The sequence below is a fragment of the Chrysemys picta genome, chromosome 10 (genome assembly GCF_011386835.1).
Source record: "Chrysemys picta bellii isolate R12L10 chromosome 10, ASM1138683v2, whole genome shotgun sequence".
Taxonomy (NCBI): Eukaryota; Metazoa; Chordata; order Testudines; family Emydidae; genus Chrysemys; species Chrysemys picta.
The window spans coordinates 52552189-52579601 of NC_088800.1; the positions used below are offsets into that span (position 1 = coordinate 52552189).

Consider the following 27413-nt stretch of genomic DNA (forward strand, 5'->3'; position numbering starts at 1 on the left):
ATCCACCCCTGGATTTACCTGATGATGGTACTGTCTGTTCAACACAGAAGAGATAAGACTCTGTTGTAATGGATGTAAATGGGATTCTTTACAGAGGCTGCTGGACAGAGAGACCCTGTTGTTCTCTCTGGGTTCACAGACTGATTCAGGGGCTGCTGCCTATGGTGCAATGATGAGTGGTATCTGATCAAATCTGCGCCACTGTTAGGGAGAGAATTTCCTGGCTGTTCAGTTCCTTAACAAAGACAGTGCCAGTGCACAGCAGGAATCCTCCACCCTCAAGGATTACAGGAGGTATATTTGAGAAATTCAGCACTGGTGAAGCAATACCTCTGGCATTCTGGTTACTCTGAGGCAGAACTGAAGGTAGTTTGTATTCAGCAGAATCACAGGAGGCAAGGGTGGGTTTTCAAATACATCAGTCAGCAGCAATAAAGGCTCTGTTTCAGCTCTCATACAGTTCTGAGCTGCTCCACAAGCTGGTCTGACTTATTGCCTCAGAGCCCTGCTAACTGCAGCCAAACTAAAGAGAACAGGTAGCTAACACTGCTGCACTGATTCTGGCCGTGGTGAATTTCACCTCATTTCCTACCATCGAGTACTGCACAGATATGCAAAGGTCTCATGTACCGGGCTGTACCTTGAGAGACTGGGACTCAGAAGCAACGTGTGCTGGACACAAACGTAGGAGAACTTAGATAATGATTTCTTCTTTTAAAGCACTTTACAGGCAGGAGTCAATCCTCGCACCACACCCGGGAGGTAGCCTACTACCATCATTCCGCATTTTACAGATAAAGAAACTGAGACCATGAAAAAAGCAACAGAGGGTCCTGTGGCACCTTTAAGACTAACAGAAGTATTGGGAGCATAAGCTTTCGTGCCTTGCATCTGAAGAAGTGAGGTTCTTACCCACGAAAGCTTATGCTCCCAATACTTCTGTTAGTCTTAAAGGTGCCACAGGACCCTCTGTTGCTTTTTACAGATTCAGACTAACATGGCTACCCCTCTGATACTTGAGACCATGAAGGTATTCAGGCTCCTAAATTCTGTTGCTTTCTGTGGCAGTTCAGAGCCTAACTAGCTTTGTGGATCTGGGCCTAGGAGACTTTTGGGAAAGTCTCGGAGCTAGTGGAGATGGGATTAGATGCAGGATACGCTTGTTTCAAATCTCCCTCTCTGATTTTGGACATTAGGGAAGATTTGGGGCAACCAGAAAAGAAATGGTCAGTTTTACATCTGGAAAAGCTAGAATATTCTGTGGGATACAACCCATTGCTAGATCAGTCACCTGAAGCGCTGATGTATTACAGACATATGGGATCCTGCCAAAGACCCACTACAGGCAGGCAAAGAAACCACCCTCATGGGCCTCTCCTTTAAGGTACTTCCCTTCTCTTTGGCTGCTGAACCACAACTAGAATTCTAAACCTGCTGTTTCCAAGTAAGTCAGAGCAAGGACAAGCCACTGGCTGGCTGGCAAGTTACCTCCCATTGTTGTAACCTCTTTATCCCGAGCCAGATGTGTCCCAGGTGTTCTAGCTGTTTAAATACGGGGCTAGGAATCAGGAACTGCTCAGGGAGTCCTAATGCTGGATCTGACACTCACGCCTTGAGTGACCTTGGGCAAGTTGCTTTCCCTCTCTCTGCCTCGTATCCTCACATGTGAAATGGGGCTGATAATCAAGACCTAACCCACAGGATGGCAACAGGACCAGTTACTGTCTGTAAGGGCCAGTCTACACTGAAAACCTACATCGGGATAGCCACACCCCTGAGTAACGCAGTTAAGCCAACCGAAGCCCAGAGTGGACGGCGCTAGGTCAACGGCAGAGTTCTCTTGTCGCCCTAGCTCCTGCCTCACAGGAGTTGGATTCCATCAGCAGATAGTTGCTGTTGTCCACACGGAACCGCTGCAGCTGTAATGCTGTAGCATTACAAGTGTAGATATACCCTAATTGCCGCAGTCAGGGCCCAATTCACAATGCAGAATCCTGCTCTAGCAGCAAAGCTTAAATAAACAGCAAAGCTTCTTTAGTTCTTCTGGTTGCAAAGAAAGCCTTTCAAATGTGAATTGAGTGTAACTGACGTGTTGTCTGCCTGAGTGTGCAGGCAGCCTGAAACCACAAGCTGAGAGGTGTGAACTGCCCCATCCATCTCAGTGGTGAGTTTGAAATTTACACTATTAAGATTCCAGTGTCCACGTTAACTATTTCACTGCCACTCTTTTTATCATTTGGCTTGGGCGCTTATCCTATAGCCCAAACTGCCTGCTGCACATTCCCCAACTGCCAGAACCTCTGGCTGCCCCCAACATCTGTAGGACAATGATGCACTGGTGAGACATGGACCTGCAGTACAATAAAAATAAAAATTCACAGGCTCTGATTTTCCAAGGTGCTGAGCACCTATGACTCTAGTGGAGATGAATGGGCGTTCTGGGCACGTTAGCACCCAGAGACTGAAGGCCCATTAGTGAATCGCACAAGGAGTGTGGTAGACATTGTACTGGTTGTTTTCATAACTCAGGTTTCAGGGTAGCAGCCGTGTTAGTCTGTATCCTCAAAAAAAACAGGAGTACTTGTGGCACCTTAGAGACTAATAAATTTGTTAGTCTCTAAGGTGCCACAAGTACTCCTGTTTTTCATAACTCAGTAACACCACTACACAGTGTATGTGAAGCTGCTGCAGAGTCTCTCCCCTGCTGTGCTGTGGTGCCACAGAATGCAAGGGTCTGGGCTGCTGAATACCACTTCTGAGAGCTGGAGCATACAGAAGGCCGTGGCAGTAGAGCAGGGCTAGTGATCTGGCTCACATCCCCGGCAGGATGAACGGTAGCAGGGCACATGCTGCTATCAGTGGGAGGTGGTCATTTGCAGCTTGCTGAGGGCGATTTTTAATGGTGGGAATATGGACTCTCGCCTGTTCACAGTGCACACTCTGGATGGTCACCAGTCCATCTAAGTGCAGGAGGGGAATGGAGATTCAGGGCTGGCCTCAGGCGGCATGCGCCACAGAGAGATCAGTTTGCAAGCTGGGTGCAAGTTTTGGGAGCAGATCACTGCTGCCTTCAGCTCTCAAATGGGAGTGAACTGAGTCTGCAACGGGAAAGGGCAACACACTACCTGGAACGCCCGTCTTCAGAGAACATCTGCCCAGATGAAGGTATCAACCAGTGATGTGGAAAGATATCAGCAATTTATAGGTTAAAGCTGGGAAAAATCAGCTGGGAATCGAGACAGAGGGGTGACAGGACTGCTCTCTGGCATTACCAAGGTAATTCAGCAGAGAAACAAGGAGTTTGATGTAATAGAAATGAAAACAGCACAGTGAAGGGGAGCAAGGTTCCAGCAACCTGCCTTTCCCCTCACAGACCCATCACCAGCACTGCACCTATTGCTAGACCAGCTCCAAAATATGAAATCAGGAGCAAACTTGGGCCCAGCTCCCCTCTGGACAGGACTCCCGTAGCCCCCCCTCCCCCCCCCCCCCGCTAACACCTCCCCCGCCAACACCTCCCCCGCCACCAAGACATACACTAAATCTTCAACTTTGCCATTTTCACTTTTGCCCCAGTGAGGTGATCCCAACGGCTGATGGCCAGAGGTCATGGCTGGCCCCTGACCCTGTGTCATAGGGATGTCCAAAGCCGTAGTGTTTGCTCAGTGTCCTGTCTGTCAGTCCCTGGTCGTCCATCATTTGTCTTTCTTCACTTCCATGGCCCAATGATCTGTAAGACAGAATAGAAGTCAGGGAATGAAATGGATGTGAAATCCATTGTGGACTGGCCTAGACTGAGGCAGTGCTCAAAAAGAGCACTGGGGGGGTGGGGGCTGGGGGGGGGGGGAAGGGAGCCCCTTCATTCAAACAACATCAGTAGCTTATTGCGGAGGTGCCAAGGCAGCTCCACAGTTAAAGCTGCTTTAAGCCTTGTGCTTAAAGCACGGCTTAAACCTCTTTGGGATGAATAACAGAGTGCACCTTCCCCATACTCTGAATACAGAGTAAATGTTCAGGCAAGCCTGTTAATTAACGTGGGTTCTGATTACCATAATGTGGGCCCTTGGAGACAGGACAAGCCCATCCCTTCCACCTGTTGGTGTGTTGTTTGGTTAAATAACATTATGAATTAAACAGGGGACACTTCTGTGTGGGTCTCTGATTAGTCCTGTGTGCCTCTGATCTGGGTTGTTGAAAAACATGATGCAACTATACAGTCCATGGGTTTGGCAAGGTGCGAGAGGGCTAGGATGGAGAGAGGGGGCAGGGGAGGCTGACACCTGCGCATGTCTCTGCACAGTGAGCCTGCAGTCGGAGCACAGGGAAAAGGCACCTCGTTACTTAGCAAGGACAGACATTCTCTAGGGGCCGATGGTGCTAGTTACAGGTGCCAGATGAACAGTCCTGGGCTGGCTGGAAAACCACAGCTCTTTTTCACCAAACGTTTAGAGCTTTCCAAATTTATTTTTGTTTCGACCAAGACCTTCCAAAATGATTTGTGAAATGGGGGGCGGCCTGCGGAGGACAGAGGGAGAGATACCACCCACCAGCACAGCTCATAACCACTAAGAGTCAGTTAATCTCTCCTCTTGGAGCTATTCCACTTTGTACAAATAACAAAATATTCATTGGGCCAAAGGGAGACTGACTCTGCAGCCTGGCGATCAGGGCTCATCGCCCGGGACATGGGAGACGCAGGTCCAAATCCCAGCTCTGAGTCAGGCGAGCCTGGGTCTGCCACCTCCAGCTGTAACTAATAGTTTCTTGGGCATTCTGTGAATGTGGGCAGCTCACTCGGTGTGGGGCTCCATCCCCCCCTAGTGCAGCTGGGCCACATATAGTGGATGATGAGCCTTCTTCAGCCTTGGCTGACAGAGCTTGGCCTTTTAGCTCAGCCAGTGCCGCTCCTGCTTTAAGATCCAGAGGCCCAAGGATTAATTCCCACTGCCAATTCCCACTGCCCAATTCAATGGGCGAGCATGCACCAGCCCCTCCTGGCAGATTGGTGCCATTGTCCTTTAAACCACTTTGTATTACATGGGTTGGCCTTCTTTGAACACCTGGGGGCAGATCCTGCGCTGGTGGAACTGGCCAGAGCTCCATCGTGCGCCCTCTCACACACACGCTTTCTAATTGTGCCCAGACTAAACCAGCTGGCCTGGAATTCCTCCCACATGGCCCCGCCCTGTGGGTTTTGGGGAGGGAGATGGGGAAATGGGGCAAGGTGTTTGGGAGATTGCAGATTTAATAACCACACATTTGCACTTCCTAACTATTTGCCCAGTCTTCTCTCAAGAAGCCTAGCCTGGAACCTCCACACTTGGTGCTGTCGATCTGGGACTCTTTGGGCAGGGGAGGTATCCCAGATGAGTTTTTGCAAGTCTTCAGGACCTCTGGAGAGGTCCCACACACCTGGGAGCCAAACACACCCAGGGCCTGTGGCCCTGGGCTATGAATAATCTGCATATGAATCACCACAGCACAAGGTATTTCATTCTGCTAATCTTGGAAAGTCTACACGAGAAGGGTAGAGGCTCCTCTGGGATGTGACGCCACCCTCACCCCATTTAACTACAGCACCAGGAAAATGGTAACTGCTATTAACCAGATGTGCAGTGGGGAGGCACTGACAGGAAAAGCAGTGACCAACAGCAGCATGGGGTCCACACCAACCACTGACCAGTGCCACACAGCCCCAACCCCTGCCTGGCAGGGAAAGTCCAGGGCTACCATGCCAGCTGCTGACGAGTGCATGGTGACCCTGAGTGCCTGTGACCCAGAATGCACTCACTGTGAATGCATCATGCCTGGGACAACCCCCTTGTGCCAATGTCACTGGTTTGCTTGCAGCATAAAGAGGTGTTCAGACATTAAGCCCGGACAGCATATCTAGTCCCACAGAGGGGAAAATACACGTCACCTAGAGCTTAGCAGAGTGTGATGCAATACCCAACAGTGCGGGGAAGTTGTTAGGGGAGGTCAGCCAGCTCCCCCCATCAACCACCAGGGTTGTGCCAGTCACATAGGATGCCAAGGGGCTCGCCAAGTACAGCACACCGTGGGCAATCTCCGTCTTATTCCCTGCCCTATGGAGGGGCACTGTATCGAAGTAGCTGTCTGCTTCTGCATGAGCGCCACCTATAGAGAGAACAAAACAAACTAAGGTCCTCGGGCTCTTTATCCAGCAGGATGCTGTTCCCCTACCCAGGGCAAAAGGCTGAAACTGGCTGGCACTGTTTGGGGGCTACAAGGAGCCCAGATACTACAGTGATGGGAGCCACACTAAGAAACTAGAGCAGATGCAGAAACATACATGAGGATCTGCCCATAGGCAAAGAGAGGAGAGTGGGGAAGGGAAGATCTAGCCTGAAGAGAAAGAAAGAGTTCTACCAAGGAGCTCTCTTAGCCTGGGGAGCAGCCTCCCCTGGAAGATGGTGGAAACCCCTTGCTTAGGACAGGACAGATACCTGAAGAATACAGAGGAGGAAACAATCCTGCAGCAGGGAGGGTGGATTAGGTGGCCTCATCACCTTTACGGTCTCTTAAATTATCATGGAAATACAGCCAATGTTTTCATAAACAAGACAGTAGGCTGGGGCTGACTAGGGTAGCACAGGCAGTTGCTAGATCACCTGTGTGACATTGCAAGGACATCACTGAGTGCAAGAAACAAGCCTTTGTACAGCATCCAGGGTGAGAATCTTAGCGGCTAAGCTCCTGTGGCCACAGGGTAAACTAACAAGGTGGTGCAAAGTCCCAGCTTCACCACAAGAGAGGGCCTGCAAGCATCAGGGCACACACTAGCCGCTTGCAGCAAGACACTGGTCAGGGTATGGCAGGCAGAGGCAGCATTCTGAGCTCTGGGGGCTGGTACACCATCTAAACTCCCCCCTTACACACATATAGTTGCACTAATCAGAGAGAGCCCTAGCTCTCAGGAGAAGCCTCTACCTGGGGACTTCTCTGGGAGCCTCTTACCGAGCCGCCGGTATCCCTCAGTGCCCGCAATGGGGCCTGGTGCCAGGCTGTTGACACGGATGTTGTTGGGCCCCCACTCCACTGCCAGGTGCCTGGTCATTGCATCTGGGAGGAAGGACATTCAAAGCAGAATGAAAAACAGAGCAACAACAATGAAGGGATTTCAGAGCGAATAGAAGGGGCTGCCGGTCGGAGCGAGAGACACTGCCAGGCCGGGGGTGTAAGTCTGAAAAGCAAAGGAGTGAAAATGGTCGGGATTGACTAGCAGAGGGTCCTGTGGGTCAGGACTGAGGGGCTTAGGCAGAGCTGTGGAGGGGATGGTGTGTCCAGAGCTGGAATAGCAGAGGGCTTGGGGGCGGGGGGGACAGGCTGGAATAGCAGGGCTGCTGCAAGTCAGCACTGAGCACTACTAGCAGGGCCGGGGAGGGCAGATCAGGGATACGACGGGTGCTGAGCGTCTGAATGAAACACAGGAGTCAGAATGCACAGGACTGGGGAAGCAGCTGGCCTTCTGTAGATACCCCCTCCAAGGAGCTGTGCCTGCCTGCTGATGGAGGGCCTTTTATCGCTGCCATCTGGTCCCAGCAGTCGCCCTGACAACGTGTGAGTTTGTGCATGTGTCCCACAGGCCATGTGACTAACGTCATCTGGCATTAACAAGCCGCGGAGACCGGCAGCATAGTGTGGTCTGCTGGACTGAGCCCAGCACAGGCCTGGGTTCTAAACATAACTCTGTCACCAGCTCAGTGTGACCCTGGCAAGTCACTTAGTGCCAGATCCAAAGACCACTGAAGTCTGTGAAAATGCTCCCACTGACTCCAGTGGGCTTTGGATTGGTGCTTAGGCACCGATCTGCGGAAGGCTCCATCGCAGGCGGTGGGTGTGTGTGGCGCGGGGGGGTGGGGGGGGGGTGGGGAGGGGGGGCGGGCTTGTCAAACCAGCTTTCATTAGTCTCCTTTCAGTTATTTTTCCTTTCTGCACAATCACGGTTTGCTGGTGGTATCCCAGAATGCATCATCCTGTGTCACCACAATTTTTCTGCAATGTCACATTCTGGAAAGCGGCAAGTACAGAGACTGCACAAGGGGGGAATAACTTGTTAAGCCAGGCCGAGTGACCCCTCTTAGCCTGGTCAGGGAGGGTGCTGCAGAGATCTGGGCTTGACTCAGCCTATCTGTACTAAGGGGAGTACTATGCAAGATCCCAGTATTGTTCTTCCAAGTCTCTCCATCAGAGGCTCTGAAAGAACCAGTAAGTTGGCTGGGCTTTGGCAGCTTGAAAAGACACAGAAAGGAACCAAATGGGTCAGGTGTGTTTACTGTACCTACAGCTGCCTTGGCTGTCCCAGCATGCACCTGGAGAACCTGCCCTCTGTAGCTCAAGGTCGCTGTGATGTTAACTATAACCCCGCCATGGTCCTGGATAAACAAGACAGGGAGTTAGAGAACAGAGCAGAGATATCGTCTGTTGGGGCAGCAGGACCTGGGCGTGCGATGAAACAGACTGACCAGAGAAATACCCTGAAGGCGAAACTGGTCTGGTGAGGAATGGGAATTGTCTGCCCAACTTTTGTGGTTCTGCCATCGCTGCCTGGCTCTCTGAACACCTCCCTGCTTGGGAGCTGCATAGGACGGCTCTCCTTCCGGGCTGGGCTGGAACATTCCAGCACAATCTGCAGCCCGTTTCTAGAAAGGTATAAGCACCCTGAGGAGGCAGGAGATGGCAGAAGAGTAGAGGCCTCAAGGAAAAGTGAAGGAGCTAGAAGGATTTGGGATGGGAAAGAGAATCAGTGTTTCACTGGCTCACGTCGCCCTCCATCTACTTCTCCTAAGTCAAGGTCACCCTCTCCCCAGCATTACGTATAACCCACATTTTGCAGGCAGCCACTTTCTAGAGGCCGCCTGAACCACATTCACTGTCACAGGTGAATGGCTGTGTCAGGGGAAGGTTCTGCTGCAAGGATGGAAGGTACAGGAAAGACACGAGGAGACAGAGAGGTGATATAAGATGGGGCTGCCAATGAGACAAGATTCATCAGCATGATCAGCTGTGGTCTTAGCACACCAGCAGCCTAATCATTGTCAAGTGTTTTGTATGCATCATGGCAAAGGAGAGTTCTAAGGAGGGGTTTGGTGGTGGAGGAGGAGGAGGCGGCTTTGGGGGTGTTTAAGGGGAGCTCCTCCCAAGCAGGAGGGGCAGCCTGGCAGAAAGCACAAAGGGGCTTGTTGGAAAGTTTAACAAGTGGGCGATGGAGGTTGCCATCGTCAGTCCGCTGCAGGCTGGAATCAGCCTTTCGATACTGGATGAGAGATGACAGGTGGGGCAGGGCTGGGCTGAGCAGGGCCTTGGAAGTGAAGGCAAGTGCGTATGTTTGATACACTAGAAAAGAGGGAGCCAGGGGAGTGATGGAAAGAGAGAGGGGTGATGTGGTCAGAGCAATGAGCTAGGAAAAGGATCTTTGCAATTGCTTTCTGAAAGGATGGATACAAGTACGTGTTCGTCTTGTTTTGTCCAAAGGAAACAGGGTTGGACTTCAATAGACTATCCAAAGCTAACCCTTTCTCTCTCCTCCTGTCCTCCACCCCCCAATCTAAATGCCTGGCAAATGGGGGGTTCCCCCATAAAAGACTCTCTGCAGTTGAATGGAAAGGGACTAAGGAACAGTGTTACAATTAATACTTTACATTTCAAATGCTTTCGCTGTGTTTTAATAAAAGGTTAAAGAGTTTTAATAAAAGGTTAAAGTGGTGATTGGTACAAAGGGAGTCACTGGTGATAACATGCCCTTGAACTCCAGACCACACGTAACTGTTTAACGCTATAATAACAAGCAAGGATTTTATTAACAGCTTATCCATGGTTGGACCCGAACCCCCACCCTCTTATCAACACGACGGACTTCCCAGCAGCGCGTCCCCTGGTGTAGGACGAACTTACCCTCAAGCATTTCTCATAGAGCACTTTGGAGACATTGAAGGTGCCGAGGGTGTCTATGTCGATCACTGTCTTATAGGCATTGAAGGACAGAGCGCTGGCCGGGCACAGGAAGTTACCAGCAGCATCTGGAGAGGGAGAGCATCCAGGGGCACAGTCAGTGGGGAGCGGGGGAGTGAGACTGCTATGATCTATTACCAGGTGGGCATCGGGTGCTGCTCCCTCCCTTCCTCCGCAGCAGGGACGGGGTGTGTGTGCACGTGTACAATCCTCCTAACTGATCACTATATAGAGAACACGCAATCTGCCTCGAGTCTACCAACCCAGAGCCACACTGACACAGGCTGCCCAGTGCAACTTCTAATGGTTTCTGGCTCCTCGGTTTAGGTGGGGCACTGTAACTTGCCTTAGCTGCCCCCACTTTAGTTAGCAAAGGACATTTTTAAGAGTGCCCCTCAGGCCTCTGCCGTGTCAGGAAAGTCCCCAAAGACTTACAGCTCCTGCTTTGGAGTCCCTAGCTCGCTGGAGCAGCAGAGCAGCCAGCTGCGCACAGACCTTTCAGGCAGGGATACACTTCTATATACAGTAGTTGAGTATGTCCCAGAACTGGGTGAAGGGCTCATTGTTCAGAGAGCAGTGCCCGGGTGCCCCCTGGCATCGCCACCCCTGGCTCTTGAGGAAGAACGCTACTGGGACAATTGGGTATCAAAGGGTTGGCTGCAATCAATTTCCAGATCAGCCAAGAAGGGACTGCTTGAATTGCTGCTTAAGTGGGTGATACAGAACAGGGTAGAGTCAAACAAAGATGAATGGGGAACCTGCTGGGTTGGGAATGAGGCTTGACTGCCCCCTTCCGCACTTCATTTTCTGGCAGACAGTTGTCAGTCCACTACCTCTATGGGACCCAGTATTCCCAGCCTCTCATGTCACTTGGCACTGCAGGCTCCCACAGGGCAGTGAGAGCATAGGAAGCTTCACCCAGAACAGAGCAATATGCCTTCTAGTCCAGCATTCTGTTTCCAGCGTGACCAGCATTCAGACAAAGGTACCCATGCCAGCAATGCACCCAGACGTTAACAGAACACTGCCTCCATGGGGGGGCAAATTTCTTCCTGACCCTCAGTTGGTGATGAGTTTGTTCCCTGAAACACACGGGTTTGTAAAATCCTGTCACTTCCCCCGCTTCGCAAGCAACTCACTGTTAATGAGGATGTCAATTCGTTCAAACTCTTTCACAGCCTTGTCCACCGCGGCCATGATGGTTTGGGGCTGCCGGACGTCTAGAGAAAGAGGCAGGCATCGCTGACTAGTGGCAGCCTCCAGCTTCTTGGCAGCCTGGAAAAGAGAGAGAAAGATTTTGTATTAGGGATCCCAGTCCTACCTCCTGCTGTTAGGAATCAGAGGGGAGACTCATACTCTCGCATCAGCAAAAGGACATATCAGGCAGAAGGACCTTCTGTCCCTGTCATGACCTGGGGGAGCTGTTTGTGTCTCCTGTCATATGACTGTGCTGTTAAACAGCTGCCATATCCCACCCCAGAGGCAGCTGCATTTTGGTGGTGAGTGAAGTGATTCTTGTATGTAGCTATAACCTATAAATTACTCTGTTGAGTGTGTGGAATGTTTACATCAAGGCTCTGTTGGACAGATCACAGCAGGAATGTGTGTTCACTTCTGGGCACTGTATTACCAGAGAGATATTGACACATTAGAGGGATCCAAGAGAGAACAACAAAAAATAATAGAGGCTGCAGGCACTGGCTTACACTGGAGGACTGAGAGAGCTAAAATTTAAGCTTGGTTAGGCGATGGCTAATGAGGATGTGGTAACAGTCAGCAGTATCTGATGGGTGAAATTGAGAGGAATTGCTTAGGCTGGGGATGTAATTAAAAGCAATAGAATGAAACTAAGTAAAGTAAAATGTAGTCTCAATAAAAGCTTCCTAACAGTGAGATCTACCAGACTGTGGAAAGAGTCATTGCCAGTGGAAAGAGTCATTGCCAGTGTCATTTGAACTGGAACAGACAAAGCACGGAAGACGATACCGCAGGATACCACCCCGCTCGGGCCCTTAGGGCTGGGCTGCTAGATCTTTTCATCTCTAACTCCTCTGTTTCATTGCCAAGTAAGAGTCATCAGTGCCTCTTGAGCCACATTGACTATGGTATGTTCTTTCTGTGTTCTTTCCACCCTCCTCCCACGAATAAGTCTCCAGAGAAATCTCACAGAGAATCTCTCATAAGCCATTTGCTAAAAGGCAGACTCAAAGCTCCAGCAGAAAACACAGAACTGGCACCCATTAAAAAATGCTTTCAATAGACATCATTATCATACGGGTTAGCAGGACCACACAGGAGCATCTAATTGGGAAACAGGCCAACAACCTGGAACATACGAATGGCCATACTGGGTCAGACCAATGGTCCATCTAGCCCAGTATCCTGTCTTCTGACAGTGGCCAATGCCAGGTGCTTCAGAGGGAATGAACAGAACAGGTCATCGTCAAGTGATACATACCCTGTTGCCCTTTCTCAGCTTCAGGCAAACAGAGGCTAGGGAAACTTCAGAGCATAGTTTTACATCCCTGCCCATCCTGGCTAATAGCCATTGATGGACCTATCCTCCATGAACTTATCTAGTTCTCTTTTGAACCCTGTTACAGTCTTGGCCTTCACAACATCCCCTGGCAAAGAGTTCCACAGGCTGACTGTGTGTTGTGTGAAGAAATATTGCCTTTTGTTTGTTTTAAACCTGCTGCATATTAATTTCATCAGATGACACCTACTTCTTGCGTAATTAGTAAATAACACTTCCTTATTTACTTTCTCCACACCAATCATGATTTTATAGACCTCTATCATATCCTCCCTTAGTCATCTCTTTCCCAAGATGAAAAGTCCCAGTCTTATTAATCTCTCCTCATATGGAAGCTGTTCCATACCCCTAATCATTTTTGTTTTCCTTTTCTGTACCTTTTCCAATTCCAATAGATCTTTTTTGAGATCAGATGACCAGATCTGCACACAGTATTCAAGATGTGGGGGGTACCATGGATTTATATAGAGGCAATAGGATATTTTCTGTCTTGTTATCTATCCCTTTCTTAATGATTCCCAACATTCTGTTCGCTTTTTTGACTGCTGCTGCACATGGAGTGGATGTTTTCAGAGAACTATCCACAATGACTCCAAGATCTCCTTCTTCAGTGGTAACACCTAATTTAGACCCCATCATTTTATATGTATAGTTGGAATTATGTTGTCCAATGTGCATTACTTTCCATTTATCAACATAGAATTACATCTGCCATTTTGTTGCCCAGTCACCCAGTTTTGAGAGATCCTTTTGTAGCTCTTCGCAGTCTGCTTTGGACTTAACTATCTTGAGTAGTTTTGTATCATCTTCAAATTTTGTCACCTCACAGTTTACCCCTTTTTCCAGATCATTTCCAGAATATGTTGAACAGCACTGGTCCCAGTACAGATGCCTGGGGGACACCACGATTTACCTCTCTCCATTCTGAAAACTGAACATTTATTTCTACCCTTTGTTTCCTATCTTTTAGCCAGTTACTGATCCATAAGAAGACCTTCCCTCTTATCCCATGACTGCTTACTTTGCTTAAGAGCCTTTGGTGAGGAACGTTGTCAAAGGCTTTCTGAAAATCTAAGTACACTATATCCACCCTTGTCCACATGCTTGTTGACCCCCTCAAAGAATTTTAATAGACTAGTGAGACATGATTTCCCTTTACAAAAACCATGTGGACTCTTCCCCAACATATCGTGTTCATCTCTGTGTCTGACAATACTGTTCTTTACTATAGTTTCAACCAATTTGCCTGGAGTTAGGCTTACGGGCCTGTAATTGCCAGGATTGCCCCTGGAAACTGAATGAAAAGAGGGTTGGCGTTTAAAATGGTTTACAGAACAAAACATTCTGCCTTTTGTGTGTAGTCTTGTTATACTGCAGCATATCTAAGACCCTCCAAGAATCTCACAGATCTAAAGAGGTTCATTTCATTATTGACAAAGTTACAACATGAAGCCCCAATCATGCCATCAGGTCTGCACAGGCACAATAAAGTTCCATGCAAGCATAAAGAGTCACTATGAGGACCCAATTGCAGGACTGAGGCCTAAGTCAAGAGAAGTCTGCTCACCTAGTACTGCCCACATCTGGGCATAGGTCAGCATGGCGCCGTTGCTCAGGGGTGTGGATTTTTCACACCCCTGAGGGGTAGCTCTGCCGATGTAAACTCCCAGTGTAGAGCAGCCCCATTCCATTGCAAGGCAGACTTTGCTCTGGTAAATACAAAGGTGTGGTTGCAGCAGCCCAAAAGTAATTAACCTAGAAGTGGAAACTGAATGGCCAGTTGTGACAAGCCGGGGTGCAATTGAGACCAGTGAGGGGCTGTGTCACCCCCTCGCTGCAATCTTGGGTCCCTTCAATACTTGCTGCAGTGACTCCCACCTGGGCTGATCACAAACAATCTTTCAGTAGGCAAGCCACATCCTGAGCGTCTGTGGGTACCTGCAGCCTGCCAGCCACACATGGGTTACACTCTGGCTTTTACCAGCCTTAGTTACCTTTGCCAGGGGACCCCAACAACTCCCATCCCAGATTTCCCCCCAGAAATGTATGTCTTGTACTGTCCAGCACTCTCCTGGACAATCCAAATGTATTATGCCGGACACACCTCACGATCCATCGTCTACAGCCAAGCGCTGAGGTATAACCATATTTGCTCCAACCCCTCAGACAGAGACCAACACTTACAAGATCTTCACCAAGCATTCTCAAAACTACGATACCCGCACGAGGAAATAAGGAAACAAATCAACAGAGCCAGACGTGTACCCAGAAGCCTCCTGCTGCAAGACAAGCCCAAGAAAGAAACCAACAGAACTCCATTGGCCATCACCTACAGTCCTCAGCTAAGACCTCTCCAACTCATCATCAGTGGTCTACAACCCATCCTGGACAACGATCCCTCACTTTCACAGGCCTTGGGAGGCAGTCCAGTCCTCACCCACAGACAACCCGCCAACCTTAAGCATATTTTCACCAGCAACCACATACCGCACCATAGTAACTCTAACTCAGGAACCAATCCATGCAACAAACCTCGATGCCAACTCTGCCCACATATTTAAACCAGCGACACCATCACAGGACCTAACCAGATCAGCCACAACATCACCGGTTCATTCACCTGCACATCCACCAATGTAATATACGCCATCATATGCCAGCAATTCCCCTCTGCTATGTACATCGGCCAAACTGGACAATCCCTACGTAAAAGGGTAAATGGACACAAGTCAGATATTAGGAATGGCAATATACAAAAACCTGTAGGAGAACACTTCAAACTCCCTGGACACACAATAGCAGATGTAAAGATAGCCACCCTGCAGCAAAAAAACTTCAGGACCAGACACCAAAGAGAAACTGCTGAACTTCAGTTCATTTGCAAATTTGACACCATCAACTCAGGATTAAACAAAGACTGTGAATGGTTAGCCAACTACAAAAGCAGTTTCTCCTCCATTGGTGTTTATACCTCAACTGCTAAAAGAGGGCCTCATCCTCCCTGATTGAACTAACCTCATTATCTCTAGACTGATTCTTGCCTGCATATTTATATCTGCCTTTGGAAATTTCCACCACATGCGTCTGACAAAGTGGGCATCACCCAAGAAAGCTTATGCTCCAATATGTCTGTTAGTCTATAAGGTGCCATAGGACTCTTTGTCACTTTATACAATAGCTTGTTACCTTACAGTTACCCAGCCACTTTAAGTTAAACGCACTGGATTAGATTAAACAATAAAACAAGTGTAAGAGAGATTTTAAGTGAGTACAAGCAACGAGGTATAAAAGTCAGACATGGTTACAAGAAAATAAAGACAAAAACATTTCTAGTGCCTAGCCTAACAAACAATATTAGATTCAAAGCAAAAGTTTCTCACCACATGCTTCCAACAGCAGACATGCCAACGCTCGCCAATTAGTTGTGAAAGGCGCCATTTCTAAGTAAAATTAAGCCTGGCTCATGAGCTCACCTTAGAACTCTGAGAGTCAGGCTTAATTTTACTTAGAAATTGCTATCAGCCCACCCCGGGCGCCCAGGGCTCCTGCTGTCAAATAAGCTTCTCTGCCTCTTACCACCTCATCTCACTGCCCTGGCTGAGCCCTCCATCCCCCACCTCTTCCCACTGCTCTGGGATGCACATTGTTTTGGGGAGCCACTTCAATTCACCTCTTCTGCCAGGGCTGTATAATGCCTCCCCGGGCAGCTGCTTGGAGCTCAGCTTTCACCAGCACCTCCTTCTCATTTCCCCAGGGTTTTCCTTTTTGCTCTAGGCACTGCTGCTGCTTCTGACCAGGAGTAAGGCAGAGTTAAAATTCCATCGTCTTCCTCTGCATTCCCCAGTCCTGAGTGAGGGCTTCCTGCAGGACAGCAGCAGGATATGAGGCAATAATAGAGCCACAAAAGGTATGGGGCATTCATAGACTATTGGGGGGAAGTAACGTTTTGTGAAGCTCCATGTGTGATGTTCCTCATCAGTGAGCGAGTCTTTAATGTCCCTCATGTAGCTGTCTCCCCCACAAACAGTGGCAGGGGACCATTTAGGTGAGACTAATGACTTTTTCACACTGCTGCAAAATGTCCTGCATGGAGCTGCAAACATTTTGGCAGCTATGGGAACAGGTGACTGCCATGGCCTGGGCGGGCAAGAGATAAAAAGTGGACCCTGAAGGTCGTGCTCCATAATTGCATAAAGGTAAGAGCTCTTTGTACTATTGAGAGAGCTCCTCCAGCAGGAGCCAAAATCCTCTTCCTTTCAATAAATATGCAAGAACAGGCAGTACTGTGCTAGTCACAGATCCTCTGAGAGTAGGCAGGGGGAGATCAAAAACCCAAAGGTGGACTAAAACCCCCCACGATTTAATCTTTTACAAGAATCTCATGATTTTTAGGCCAATCTTATGATTTTGTGGGTCTGACTCATGATTTCTGAACTGTTGGGGTTGGCAATGTCACAAACAGCATTGCTGGCCAAATGTCAGGTCAGGACCCCTCCCACAGAGTCCAACAGCTGCTTCTTTTGTCTTCTCAGGTGCAAAGAGTGAGATGGACAGGGAGAAATAGGAGGGGTCTCTTTGAGTGTTTGTCCCTCTTTTTTATAGTTTCAGTCCCTCTCTGAAAAGCATTTCCAGCTGAGAACCAAGAGACAGGGGCTGGTGGAGGAAGGAGACCTTGTGCTGTTTCTGTGCTAAGATCCAGATCTCTTTGTCCCTGCCCCCCCTTTCTTACCAAGCAATGGCCACTTCATAGGTCATCGCCCATCAGCTTTGTTGACACCTGACTGGGGCATCAGCTTGCCCTTTGTCTCAGAGAAACTGGTTTAGCCACTTCCCAGACTTATCTGGGAAACACAGGACAGCCATGACATCAGCTTATATTCATAAAGTTTATGCATGTTACTGATCATCAAGATATGAGTTTTCAAATGATACCTCCCAAGGCGTGCCTTGGACAAAGATCATTACAATAGCGTGTAGGGTGTGAATACAAGGCCACATTCTGTCACATCACTCGCACGATTGGACTCCATCACCCCATACATAGCTACTGTGCCAGTAGGAACAGAGGAAGAAGGGGAAAGAACAAATGATCTATGGGCACAGCCAGGGAGAGCAGGAAACCAAGAGAGCAGCAAGGCTGGGAGACCCCAAGGAGCTGTGTGATGGCCCAGGGGAGGCAGAGCCTGTGCCCCGCTCCTCCAGAGCTGCAGCCAATGACGAGAAGGAAGGCCGGGCCTTTGGAGGCTGGGCAGCCCCACTCTGACAGCAGGGAGCCTCTCCCTCTCCTCCCCATTGCCCCAAGTCAGCGATGTGTTGGGGCGGAGCCATCTGGGTATGACATGAAATGCTCCTGCCTAGCCCCAATTTCCACCTTTCCCGGGGTGGGGGAGTGGGGGGGGGAAGCCCCTGTCTGATTGGCTGCCTGCCCCACTGAGCTGCCTCCAGGGGAGGGGCAGCCAATCAGGGCTGCTGCTGCAGAAGGCCAGTGGAGCTTTCCCTCCTCGCCATGAGCTGGCTGGGGAGCAGTAAGAGCCACTCCCCTATGGGCAGCAGGACTAGGCTCCTCTGCCCACCCCCAGCTCCTGCCTGGGAATGGATAGGGGACCCAGCTGCAGTCCCCAAGAGCCTGGGAGAGGTGGTGAGGAACCCAGGAGAAGGAGAGATGAGACAGGGCAGAACTATTTCTTGGGCATGGGCAGATGGGAAAGAATGGTTTCCCCTACAATTAAGGATACTCTGGCTTTCTGCTTTTCACCATAATCAATAAGGTTCTGAGCAGAGTGGGAGGGCCAAGGGCCCAGTTTGGGTAGTGTGAAAGGTCTGGATGAGAGGGAGCCTGAGTTGGTGTGTGCAGGGGGCGTGGAGGAGGGGGAATGTGGTGCTTGGCTGAGCGGCCCTTAACTCTTAGGTCAGTGTCTTCCTTCACATCCAGAGTGACTCTGCCCCCTCATCCCACTACAGATTTATGAGGTCATCACTGTCTCACCCCATACCCTGCATGACACCCCTCACTCATGCCTCATTCAACCCTGAAGGCTCTTTGTCCAGCCATTTCCAGAGTTCCTGCAGCAGCTCCTGAGCCCGTTGATCTCTCTCCTCACCCATGTGTCTTTCTATCCCTCTTCCCCCAACACCATTTCTCTCTTTTCTGCCCCCCAGGACACATGGCAGGGCTGGATTGGGAGACTGCACAGGGCAGGAGTCAACCAGTCTTTGCTCTCCCCCACTCCTGGGGATGGGGCCAGTCCCAGGAGTGAAGGAGGAAATCCCTAAAGCACAGTCTGGGGCCCCCACATTTATGACTCATGTCCCTGATGCTCAAGACAGGTCCGGCGGCCCCAGCCTCTCCCTGCTCCAGCCCCCCCCCGCTGAGGGACAGATCCCGCAGGGCATGTACAGCACACGACTGCTAGAAGGCCAGCAAGGTGCTGGTGGACCACAGATACCCAGGCTGCCCTTGACCTACACGCCACCTTCCCTGGTGGAGCCACAGCTTTGTCAGAGCCCCACGTGCTGCTACTGCTGTGAGGAAAACCCAAGTGGTGATTCCCAACCCCTACCCCATGGAAGAGTACCAGGGACCTGGAGCCAGTGAGCGTTGGGCAGGCAGGGAAACGAGGATGGTGGCAGAGCCTATGTGCTTATCAGCTGCAGCAGCATCACAGTGCCCCTTCCCCCACCCCCACATGAGCAGGGTGAGAATGGCCAACGCCCCCTGGCCTGGAGAGGTAGGGTTTGTGACTTTCAGGATGTTCTTTTTTATTTGTTGGTCTTTCCACCCTCCCACACAACTTCAAACAATTAAGTGCACATCAGAATGGGTTGATGCATGCCCATGACTTGCCGTGTTGCCAACTCTTGCAATTTTAGCACAAGTTCCACAACATTTGATGTTTCTCTTCAAGCCCCAGCTCCTGGCGTCAGGTGATTTCATGAGACGCTCAGCTTTTATTACAGAAATAAATTACAAGGAAGTTTCTAGCCCTCATATTTGCAGAGAAAAGTTTGAAAATGTAACCTAGTGGCCCCTAAAGATTCAGACCCCAAAAGTCAAATACAAAAAAGAACCAAAAAAAAAAATTTTTTTTTTTTTAAATCAGGTAGGTTTTTTTTTATCCCAACTCATGATTTTTCAAGTGCTCGGGGTTTGCAATCCTGCATCTTAAGCAGCCCATCAGTCACACCGCTTCACTCTCCAGTTTCTATCTGGATCTTTGTTCCATTTTAGTGAATTCTACACAGGGTGAAGGGGATGCTGGATTACATCAGATGTTCTGCTGTTACTTTATGAATCTGCATGGAAATCAGCAACTTGCAACTGGAGGCTTTGATTCAATTGAAATAAAACAAATAAAGCTCGATTTAACAAAGTCATTCAGTTTAGGTCATCTTCCTCATGCATAGTCAAGTCTAAGGGTATGTCTACACTGGCAAAGTTACAGCGCTGGTCAGAGAGCGCTGAAGGGAAAGCGCTGTTGTGTGTTCACACTGTCAGCTGCCGGCGCAATAGCACGTTCACACTTGCGGCGGTACTTGGAGAGGTGCACTCTGGGCAGCTATCCCACAGAACATCTCTTCCTCTTCTGCCGCTAAGAGCTGTGGGAAGGCAGAGGGAGTCGCGGGGCCTCAGGAATGCCTTGAGGCAGTGATCTGAAGCTGAAAGCCACTGATATTTGTTGCTATGCTCAGGATTGCAGTGGTTGTAATGCTAGGAGGCGACTGTGATTGGTGTAGACGCTACAATATGGAGGTTTAAGATAACTATCTGTTGCTCTGCATGGCTCTGTTTATTTTCAATTAATAGAATAAAGATTACTTTCAAACCAACACAATTATTTTATTAAAAAACAACAACTGGAGGAGAGAGTCAAACAAAAAAAACACATCAGCACTGAGGGGGATAGGGGAAGGGAAGGTCCCAGGAGGAGGTGGGGGTCCGAGGACAGTTAAAGATTTGTGTATGTCCAGGGATCATATCCATCCTTCTACTTTGGAGTACAATGCAGTGAGTACTGTATTTCAGCAGGGCCAAACTTCAGAGGGATGGGTGTTGAGTGCAGGGGGTACTGGGAGTCCACAGTGCTGGACTGTGAGGGGGGAGGAGTGGAATGCCATAGGTACAGACTGGAGCCAGGAGATTGATAACAGTGTGTTGGCAGTGTCTGGGGGGCACATGGGAAAGAATTTTGCGACAGCAGCTGCAGGGAAGGGTGGGTGCAGAGCTGCTCGGTTTGAAGAGCTAGTATCGCCTGGAGCGTGTCCACTTGGCGCTCCATAATGTTTAAGAGCCACTCCGTGGCTTCATTCTGGCGTGCCGTGTTCTCCTTTTGGTCCCTCTTCTTGCTGTCCCGCCTCTCCTTCAATTCCCATTTTTTGGCCGCATAGTGCATGATAACATCACCAGAAAGTCCTCCGTAGTTCTTCGTGGCCGCTTTCTAATTCTGTGCAGCCGTTCAGCTGCCGATAAAGAGGGAGGCTGGGCTCCCAAGGTCATCTCTGTGAAGCCAAAACAACATTTTACAGAAGCAGTATTGTTTGCAATACACTGATTCAGTGATTTAAAAACACAGACAGTATTCACATACCTGTCACTAACTGGCTGACCCCAGGCAAGCACACATGAGCCACAAGATCCCCAAAATGGTGTGTAGCTGCAGGGGCAGGGTTCCCGGATTAGTGTTCCCGGACCCTACTGTACACTAGGCACGTGGCTCTTGGGGAAAGACAGCACCGTGGGAGGTGGGGGAGGGCTGATAATCATTCCTGTCCTCACATTTTCCAAAGGCTGTGTGCATTATGGAAGATATCTCACTGCTGAGGGTGAGCAGGAAATCAAGGGAGGGTCTTCTCCAAGACTGCGGCTTTTGCCCTGGCCTTTATGAGGCTCCCCTGTGTGCAGCAATGTTCCACACCCCTCCTCCCTTAACGGCAGAGTGGTGCGGGAAAGCTACCGTTAATGGGGCAAGAAACAAAGCAGCTCTGCCAAAGAACCTGCGGCAGCAGATTGCCCAGTATCTCCATGAGAGTTTCCTGGAGATCTCTGATTCCCTCACTTCATGGGAATCTGCCTCAATCAACAGCCTGTTCTGCCGCTCAGACTAGGCACGTGGTGGTACACGCATCATACAGACACAAGCCTGCTTTCTGCAACCCTCCTGCCCCCAACAACTCGCTTCAGCAATTCCCCAAATCAATTCCACTTACCAGGGGCCTCCTCTCCTGTTTGTGCTTTACCAAGATCCGACAGCTGTGACTGGCTAGCCTCCTCTGGGGTAGAAAAGAGCTTCTGGCTGCATGCATCTCTGACCTCCGAGTCATCCTCTGCCTCTGGGTCCCACTCCCCCTCATCCAAGATTTCCTCCTCCTGGCTCGGTCCACTCTGGACTGGCATGCGAGCCACCGAAGTATCCACAGTGGCCTTCGCAGTGGAGGTGGGGTCGCCACCCAGTATCATGTCCAGCTCTTTGTAGAACTGGCAGCTCATGGACGCAGCACCAAAGCAGCAGTTTGCCTCCCATGCCTTATGGTAGCCGTTGCGCAGCTCCTTCACTTTGACCCTGCACTGCAGTGTGTCCCACTCATGGCCCCTTTCTGTCATGCATCATGCAATCTGTCCATAGGCATCATAATTCCTATGGTGGAGCGCAGCTGGGACTAGACAGCCTCCTCTCCCCAAATGCTGATGAGGTCCAGCAGCTCGGCATTGCTCCAAGTGGGGGATCGCCTGGTGCGTGGAGCAGGCATGGTCACCTGGAAAGATGCGCTGAGACCACTGCACGCATCACCAAGCAAACAGGAAGGAGACTTTCAAAATTCCAAAGGATTTTACAGGGTGAGGATGATGCTTGGTCACCTGAGGGCAGGGCAGTAGAGTTCAAACCGATGATCAGAGAGGCAAGAACAGGCATTGTGGGACACTGCCCGGAGGCCAATTGCAGCGCTGTAATCGACCAGGGTGTCTAGGTCTACCTTGGCACTGTACCCCCGGCGCAGAAAGCTGTACGCCTCTTGTCAGGGTGGTTTTTACAGTGCTGCAACTGCACAGTTTCTGCGCACTAAGTAGCTTGGCAGTGTACACACCTCAGGAGTTAAAGCACAGAAAGCTGCTTTACTGCGCAGAAACTTACCAGTGTAGACAGGGCCTAAGAGGCCTTTTTCTTCCTCTACTTTCTAGAATTTCATTCTTTTTACCTGCCTTTTAATCATGCAAAAAACAACATGTAGTGACTGGAAAAACCCTGCTAGGTTCCAGGTAGTCCATCCTCTGGAGCCAATACAGGATTAGACCCTACTCTGAACTGGGTCTCATTTCCAGCTCTGCCTCTGGTTTAACTGGGTAACCCTGGGCAAGTCACTTCCTTTCTATGCCTCAGTTTCTTCATGTGTAAAATGGGGATAATGATACTGGAACCCCCCACCCCTTTTGTAAAGCACTTTTGAGATCTATGGATGAAAATCACTAGATAAGAGCTGGGTGGTGGTGGTATTCCAATTGACTTTTAGAATCATAGAATATCAGGGTTGGAAGGGACCTCAGGAGGTCATCTAGTCCAACCCCCTGCTCAAAGCAGGATCAATCCCCAACTAAATCATCCCAGCCAGGGCTTTGGCAAGCCAGATTTTAAAAACCTCTAAGGTAGGAGATTCCACCACCTCCCAAGGTAACCCATTCCAGGGCTTCGCCACCCTCCTACTGAAAAAGTTTTTCCTAATATCCAACCGAAACCTCCCCCATTGCAACTTGAGACCATTATTCCTTGTTCTGTTTCCAGTGCTCCATCCAGTCCTGCTGTAAATAACTCAAGCACTGAAACTTCCACCACTACCCTTGGAAGACTAATCCAAAATGCAACAGATCTCACCAAGAGGAATTCTTAGCTCAGCCTTATCCTAATACTCCTTGTCATAACCCCTCAGCTCAACCCCTTTCAGATACCGAGGTGCCTGGAACGGACCATACTCCTCGAGATGTGCATGGAGACAAAAGAGGGTGGAGTTCATTAGGTGTTTAGTACCACCATGCCTTACTGCCCCTATCGTATTCTGGTCTCTTTGGAAATATGCAAAAATGTTCTTGGATTTCCCAGCTCCTGCCCCATCAGACTCCCATCTACTCACCTCAGCTACTCTCTGCAAGTTCCTGCTGGCAATGATTGTACGGCAGCCATGCCTGCAAAGAAACCCCAATAGGGACACTGAATGCCTCGTACAGACCACACACAGCTCCTCTATCTCAAAATCTTTACAAAGATTAATTGTCACACCCACAGTGGCTTAGTAAACCTGAAGCTGAGCTCTGCCACAGGAATGCCTAGGAATTTCTCACCACAGTGTTTTCAGGGGAAGGAGACAGGTTGAGCTCACTTCTCTTTTCTATAGTGTTTGAGAGCAAGTGGTATTATTCATGATGTGCCTTCCACTCTCCACAATGGACATCTGGCAAAGGTAAGTTGGCTCCCTCTTTCTTTCTGAAAGATCTAGTCTAGCTCAGACAGAAGTTAAAGGCAGGATGCAGGAATCACTGGGTGAGGTCTTCTGGCCTGTGTTATGAAGGTCAGACTATATGATGAGAATGCTTCCTTCTGGCCCTAAAAATCTATGCATCAGTAACAGTGCATAGGGGATTCATCATCCGAAGAACAGTACAACAGGAAATTGTAGCAAAGAGAGCCCGACAGGGCTCAGCATGGGAGCGAATTCAGAGTGTTCAATCCATAGCGTGCTCAGGTTAAATTAAATCAGAGTTAGAAGGCTGTTACAAATGTTACCAAAAGTAAAGATACTATTACACAGTTATTCTGTAGAGCAACCAGATTACAAAGTAAATTGTCCAGAAAGCACAGAGAGGAATGGCCCGCAATGATGGACATTGATTAGAATTTAATTTAGCACCAACAATACGTTCAGTGCACAAAAGTAAAGAGATTTAAACAAGTTAGATGGTTAACATGACCAGAGAAGTCTCTCTCTGCATTTGATACAATCTAACTGGCAGGATCTGAAAGACAGGAATGGAACACAAGCATTCCTCCAATCATCCATCTGGCTAATATGATGGATCCTCTCTGGACAAGCTATACATATCAGAATATACAAAGGATACAGCACAGATGCCATGAGTGATTTTACTTTATGTTTTTAAGATATTTGTTATGAAAATATATGAGCACTAGCTGTTTGAACATGAAAAACTGTGCTGGAAAGCACAAGAGAATGGCCTCTCTCAATAGATTTTGGTATGTACAAAGCTAGCTGGGATCCAGCAGCAAAATGAAAAGTCACAAAAATCAAAGTTAGGCTTTTCCAAAGGGCGAGTTCAGGAATCAGACAAAAGCTATACTGAGGGAAATACTCTGGGCTGGTTCAGCTAAACGACAAATGGAGGAAGCTGGGGAATATGAAAGTAGAGGAAGCAGATGGGGTGGACTGGGAACAAAACTGTCATGGAAGATCAGAGATCCATACCTCATGAAAACTTCTGCTACACGGAATCCAATCCCAGAGCCGCCTCCAGTGATGAACGCAACTTTGCCCCTATTGGCAGAGGAAGTAAAGCCGTTCAAAGCCAAACTCTCACACATGGAATTCATCTAGATGTTTCCCTGCCTCAGTCATGGAGGGCAACAATTCTGATCAAAGCCAAAGACACAGTGGTGACAGTAAGTGCATGCACAGCAATCTCATGGAAGCAACAAATACCCTACCCCCTGGAGTTAGACAGTGGGCTGTTGGCATGGGGGCTGCTTTAGGAAGCAGATCAGATACTAGCACTCACCATGTTAAATAGCATGCTCAGGATACTTAGTCCCAGACTCCGAATGTAGGGGTCAGTTTCGAGACACTCCTGAGGTTGAATCTACTGAGGCTGCTATAGCAGATGGACATTGCTATCTGTCTGTCTGCAGAAACCCTTCCATAGAGAGGGCAGTTCTCAAGCATCTTCACTGATGACACAGTACTTTTAAATCTATAAATGGGGATGTTAATCCAAATCCAAGGGGCTGAATAACATTAGGAATCTGAATCTATATGTGTTAAGAGAAGAGTAATTAAATCTCAAGCTTCAAGATATGAGCTGACCACCAGAGGTGGCAGAAGGAACATCCCTTCCCACATATGCAGCACTGCACAGTAGGCTAGAGGTCTTTAGCTATATGAGTGGAGGGGTCAACTTTCTCTGAATCATAAATTTAGATCATAATATCTTTGCAGCAGAAACCTATAGACAGAGCCGTCCCTTGGGTAGGGTGAATCGGGTCGACCACTTTGGGCCCCGGGCTTTGAAGGGGGGGTTCTGACCAGTGCAATTGGCTGTCGCAGTCGGTCCCGGAAGAGATGAATCCATCACTTCCGCCCTGGGCCCCGCACTCCCCTAGGGACAGCCCTGCCTGTAGAGTATACGCTACCCTATTTATATAGGGCAGAAACATTGCCTAATGGATAGAGCACTGGACTGGGACTCAGGAGACCTGGATTCTATCCTGACTTTACCACTAGCCAGCTAAGTCACTTTGTGAGAGTCACTTCACCCTACAGTGCCTCAGTCTCCCCATCAGTAAAACTGGGATAATGATATTGACCACCCTTTGTAAAGAGCTTTGAGATATATTGATGAATAGCATTATATATTAATTTATCACCACATGTGAAGGACCACACACACTTGTGTGCTGTACAAATAAAGAGAATCATGTTGGCCATGGCCAGAAGCACAATACTGGATCTGATGGACCAGTGGCCAGCTGTGATATAACAAATCCTACATTCCTAAATAAAAAGACAATTCCTGGGAGGACCTCCCAGAAGACACCCTCCCCCACTTTTCAGGCTAAAAGGTGTGAGGCAGGGTTGTTATGGTACACAGGACAGGAGCAAAGTGCAGATAACCATTGATTAGTACAGGTCATGGGCCAGAGAACAGCTAGGATGTTTGGGGCCCAGAAATAGCCGCTTCTCCCTGCACTTACTTGAGGATATCCGGGCTGAAGAGGTAGGAATAGTCCTGGAGACAGTCATCTGTGTCAACGTCAGGCGGCGGCTGGCAAGCAGAGCCAGGCTGGGACATGGCTTCCCTGCACTGCAACAGAGCGAGACAGGGTCAGACACAAGCCACGAGCTCGACAGGGGCAAGGGGCAGCCCCAGGGGAGCGCGCCCCTTGCCAGTGCTGCCCGCCTACATGTCCAGCCTGCTCTCCCGTGCACTGCCTCCCACCCAGGACGGCCCATGCCAGCCTGCCCCAGCCCGCTAGCGCTCGCCAGCCTCGGCCACTCTGGCTACCAGCCCACCGGGTACTGCCAGCGTCACTGTGAGGGGTTCTCGCGGGGGCTGGGGAGCCGCATGGCGCACCCCCACCCGGGGGGACTCCCTGGGGCGCGCACCCCAGCAAAGGGCTCCCTGGCCTGGGGCACGGGGAAAGCCTGCTCGGGACGCACCTCGCACCCACCGTGAGCTGCTCAGCCGGAGCTAGATCTCTCTCACCTCCAGTGCACCGCGCCTGCGCACCAGCTGGCTCCACGCAGGGCACGCCGGGATTTGTAGTCCTACAGGGCATTCTGGGGCTCGTCTTCCCGCTCGGGCCTCCTTCCCCGTTGGAGGGGGTGTTTCTCGAGGCGCATGCGCGCTGCTCGCCTTGCTGAGGGGTGGTGGCGGCTGTGTTGTCTGAGGGAGCCCCCTCCCGCGAGCCGTGTGGGGAAGCGGGGCACACGGCGTAGTGTCCCCGGGCCTGCCCAGAGCGTGGCGGAAGGACCTAGCCACGAGCACACACACTCCGGTTTCCAGGCCAGGCTGATGCCCCCTCCCGCCCCCAGCGGGGCACAGACACCCCCTCCAGCGGAGACTGAGCAGAGAGCCCGCCCTGTCCCGGCGGCAGAGGCGCAGCTCTGGGTCCATCGTTGGCAATAACTG

General features: G+C 49.8%; 1 protein-coding gene across 7 annotated transcripts; it reads right to left on the reverse strand.

Moving 5' to 3' along the window:
* Positions 1 to 3181: 3181 nt before the first annotated feature.
* DECR2 (2,4-dienoyl-CoA reductase 2) lies at positions 3182 to 27413 on the reverse strand. Of its 7 annotated transcripts, none has more exons than XM_065559802.1 (10): positions 26988 to 27413; positions 26476 to 26585; positions 24974 to 25042; positions 23627 to 23678; positions 11112 to 11247; positions 9916 to 10040; positions 8303 to 8396; positions 6979 to 7083; positions 5921 to 6138; positions 3182 to 3730 (listed from the first exon to the last, which is right to left on the reverse strand). In XM_065559802.1, exons 1-9 carry the CDS (start codon positions 27396 to 27398, stop codon positions 5921 to 5923), a joined length of 1320 nt encoding a protein of 439 aa, XP_065415874.1. In that variant the 5' UTR covers positions 27399 to 27413; the 3' UTR covers positions 3182 to 3730. The 7 variants fall into 7 exon arrangements, with proteins under 7 accessions (XP_065415874.1, XP_065415875.1, XP_023967263.2 ...); XM_065559803.1 differs by having other exon boundaries at positions 24974 to 25137; positions 26942 to 26996; XM_024111495.3 differs by having other exon boundaries at positions 3554 to 3730; positions 5950 to 6138.

Bases quoted from the DNA above. Each gene is read 5' to 3' on its own strand.
- DECR2 (XM_024111495.3), bottom strand. From the start codon at position 27,398: ATGGACCCAGAGCTGCGCCTCTGCCGCCGGGACAGGGCGGGCTCTCTG. The intron at 25,043-26,475 runs GTAAGTGCAGGG...CTCTGCCAATAG, and splicing joins TTCAGCCCGGATATCCTCAA to GGGCAAAGTTGCGTTCATCA. The intron at 7,084-8,302 runs GTACAGTAAACA...CCTTCCTCCCAG, and splicing joins GACAGCCAAGGCAGCTGTAG to ATGCAATGACCAGGCACCTG.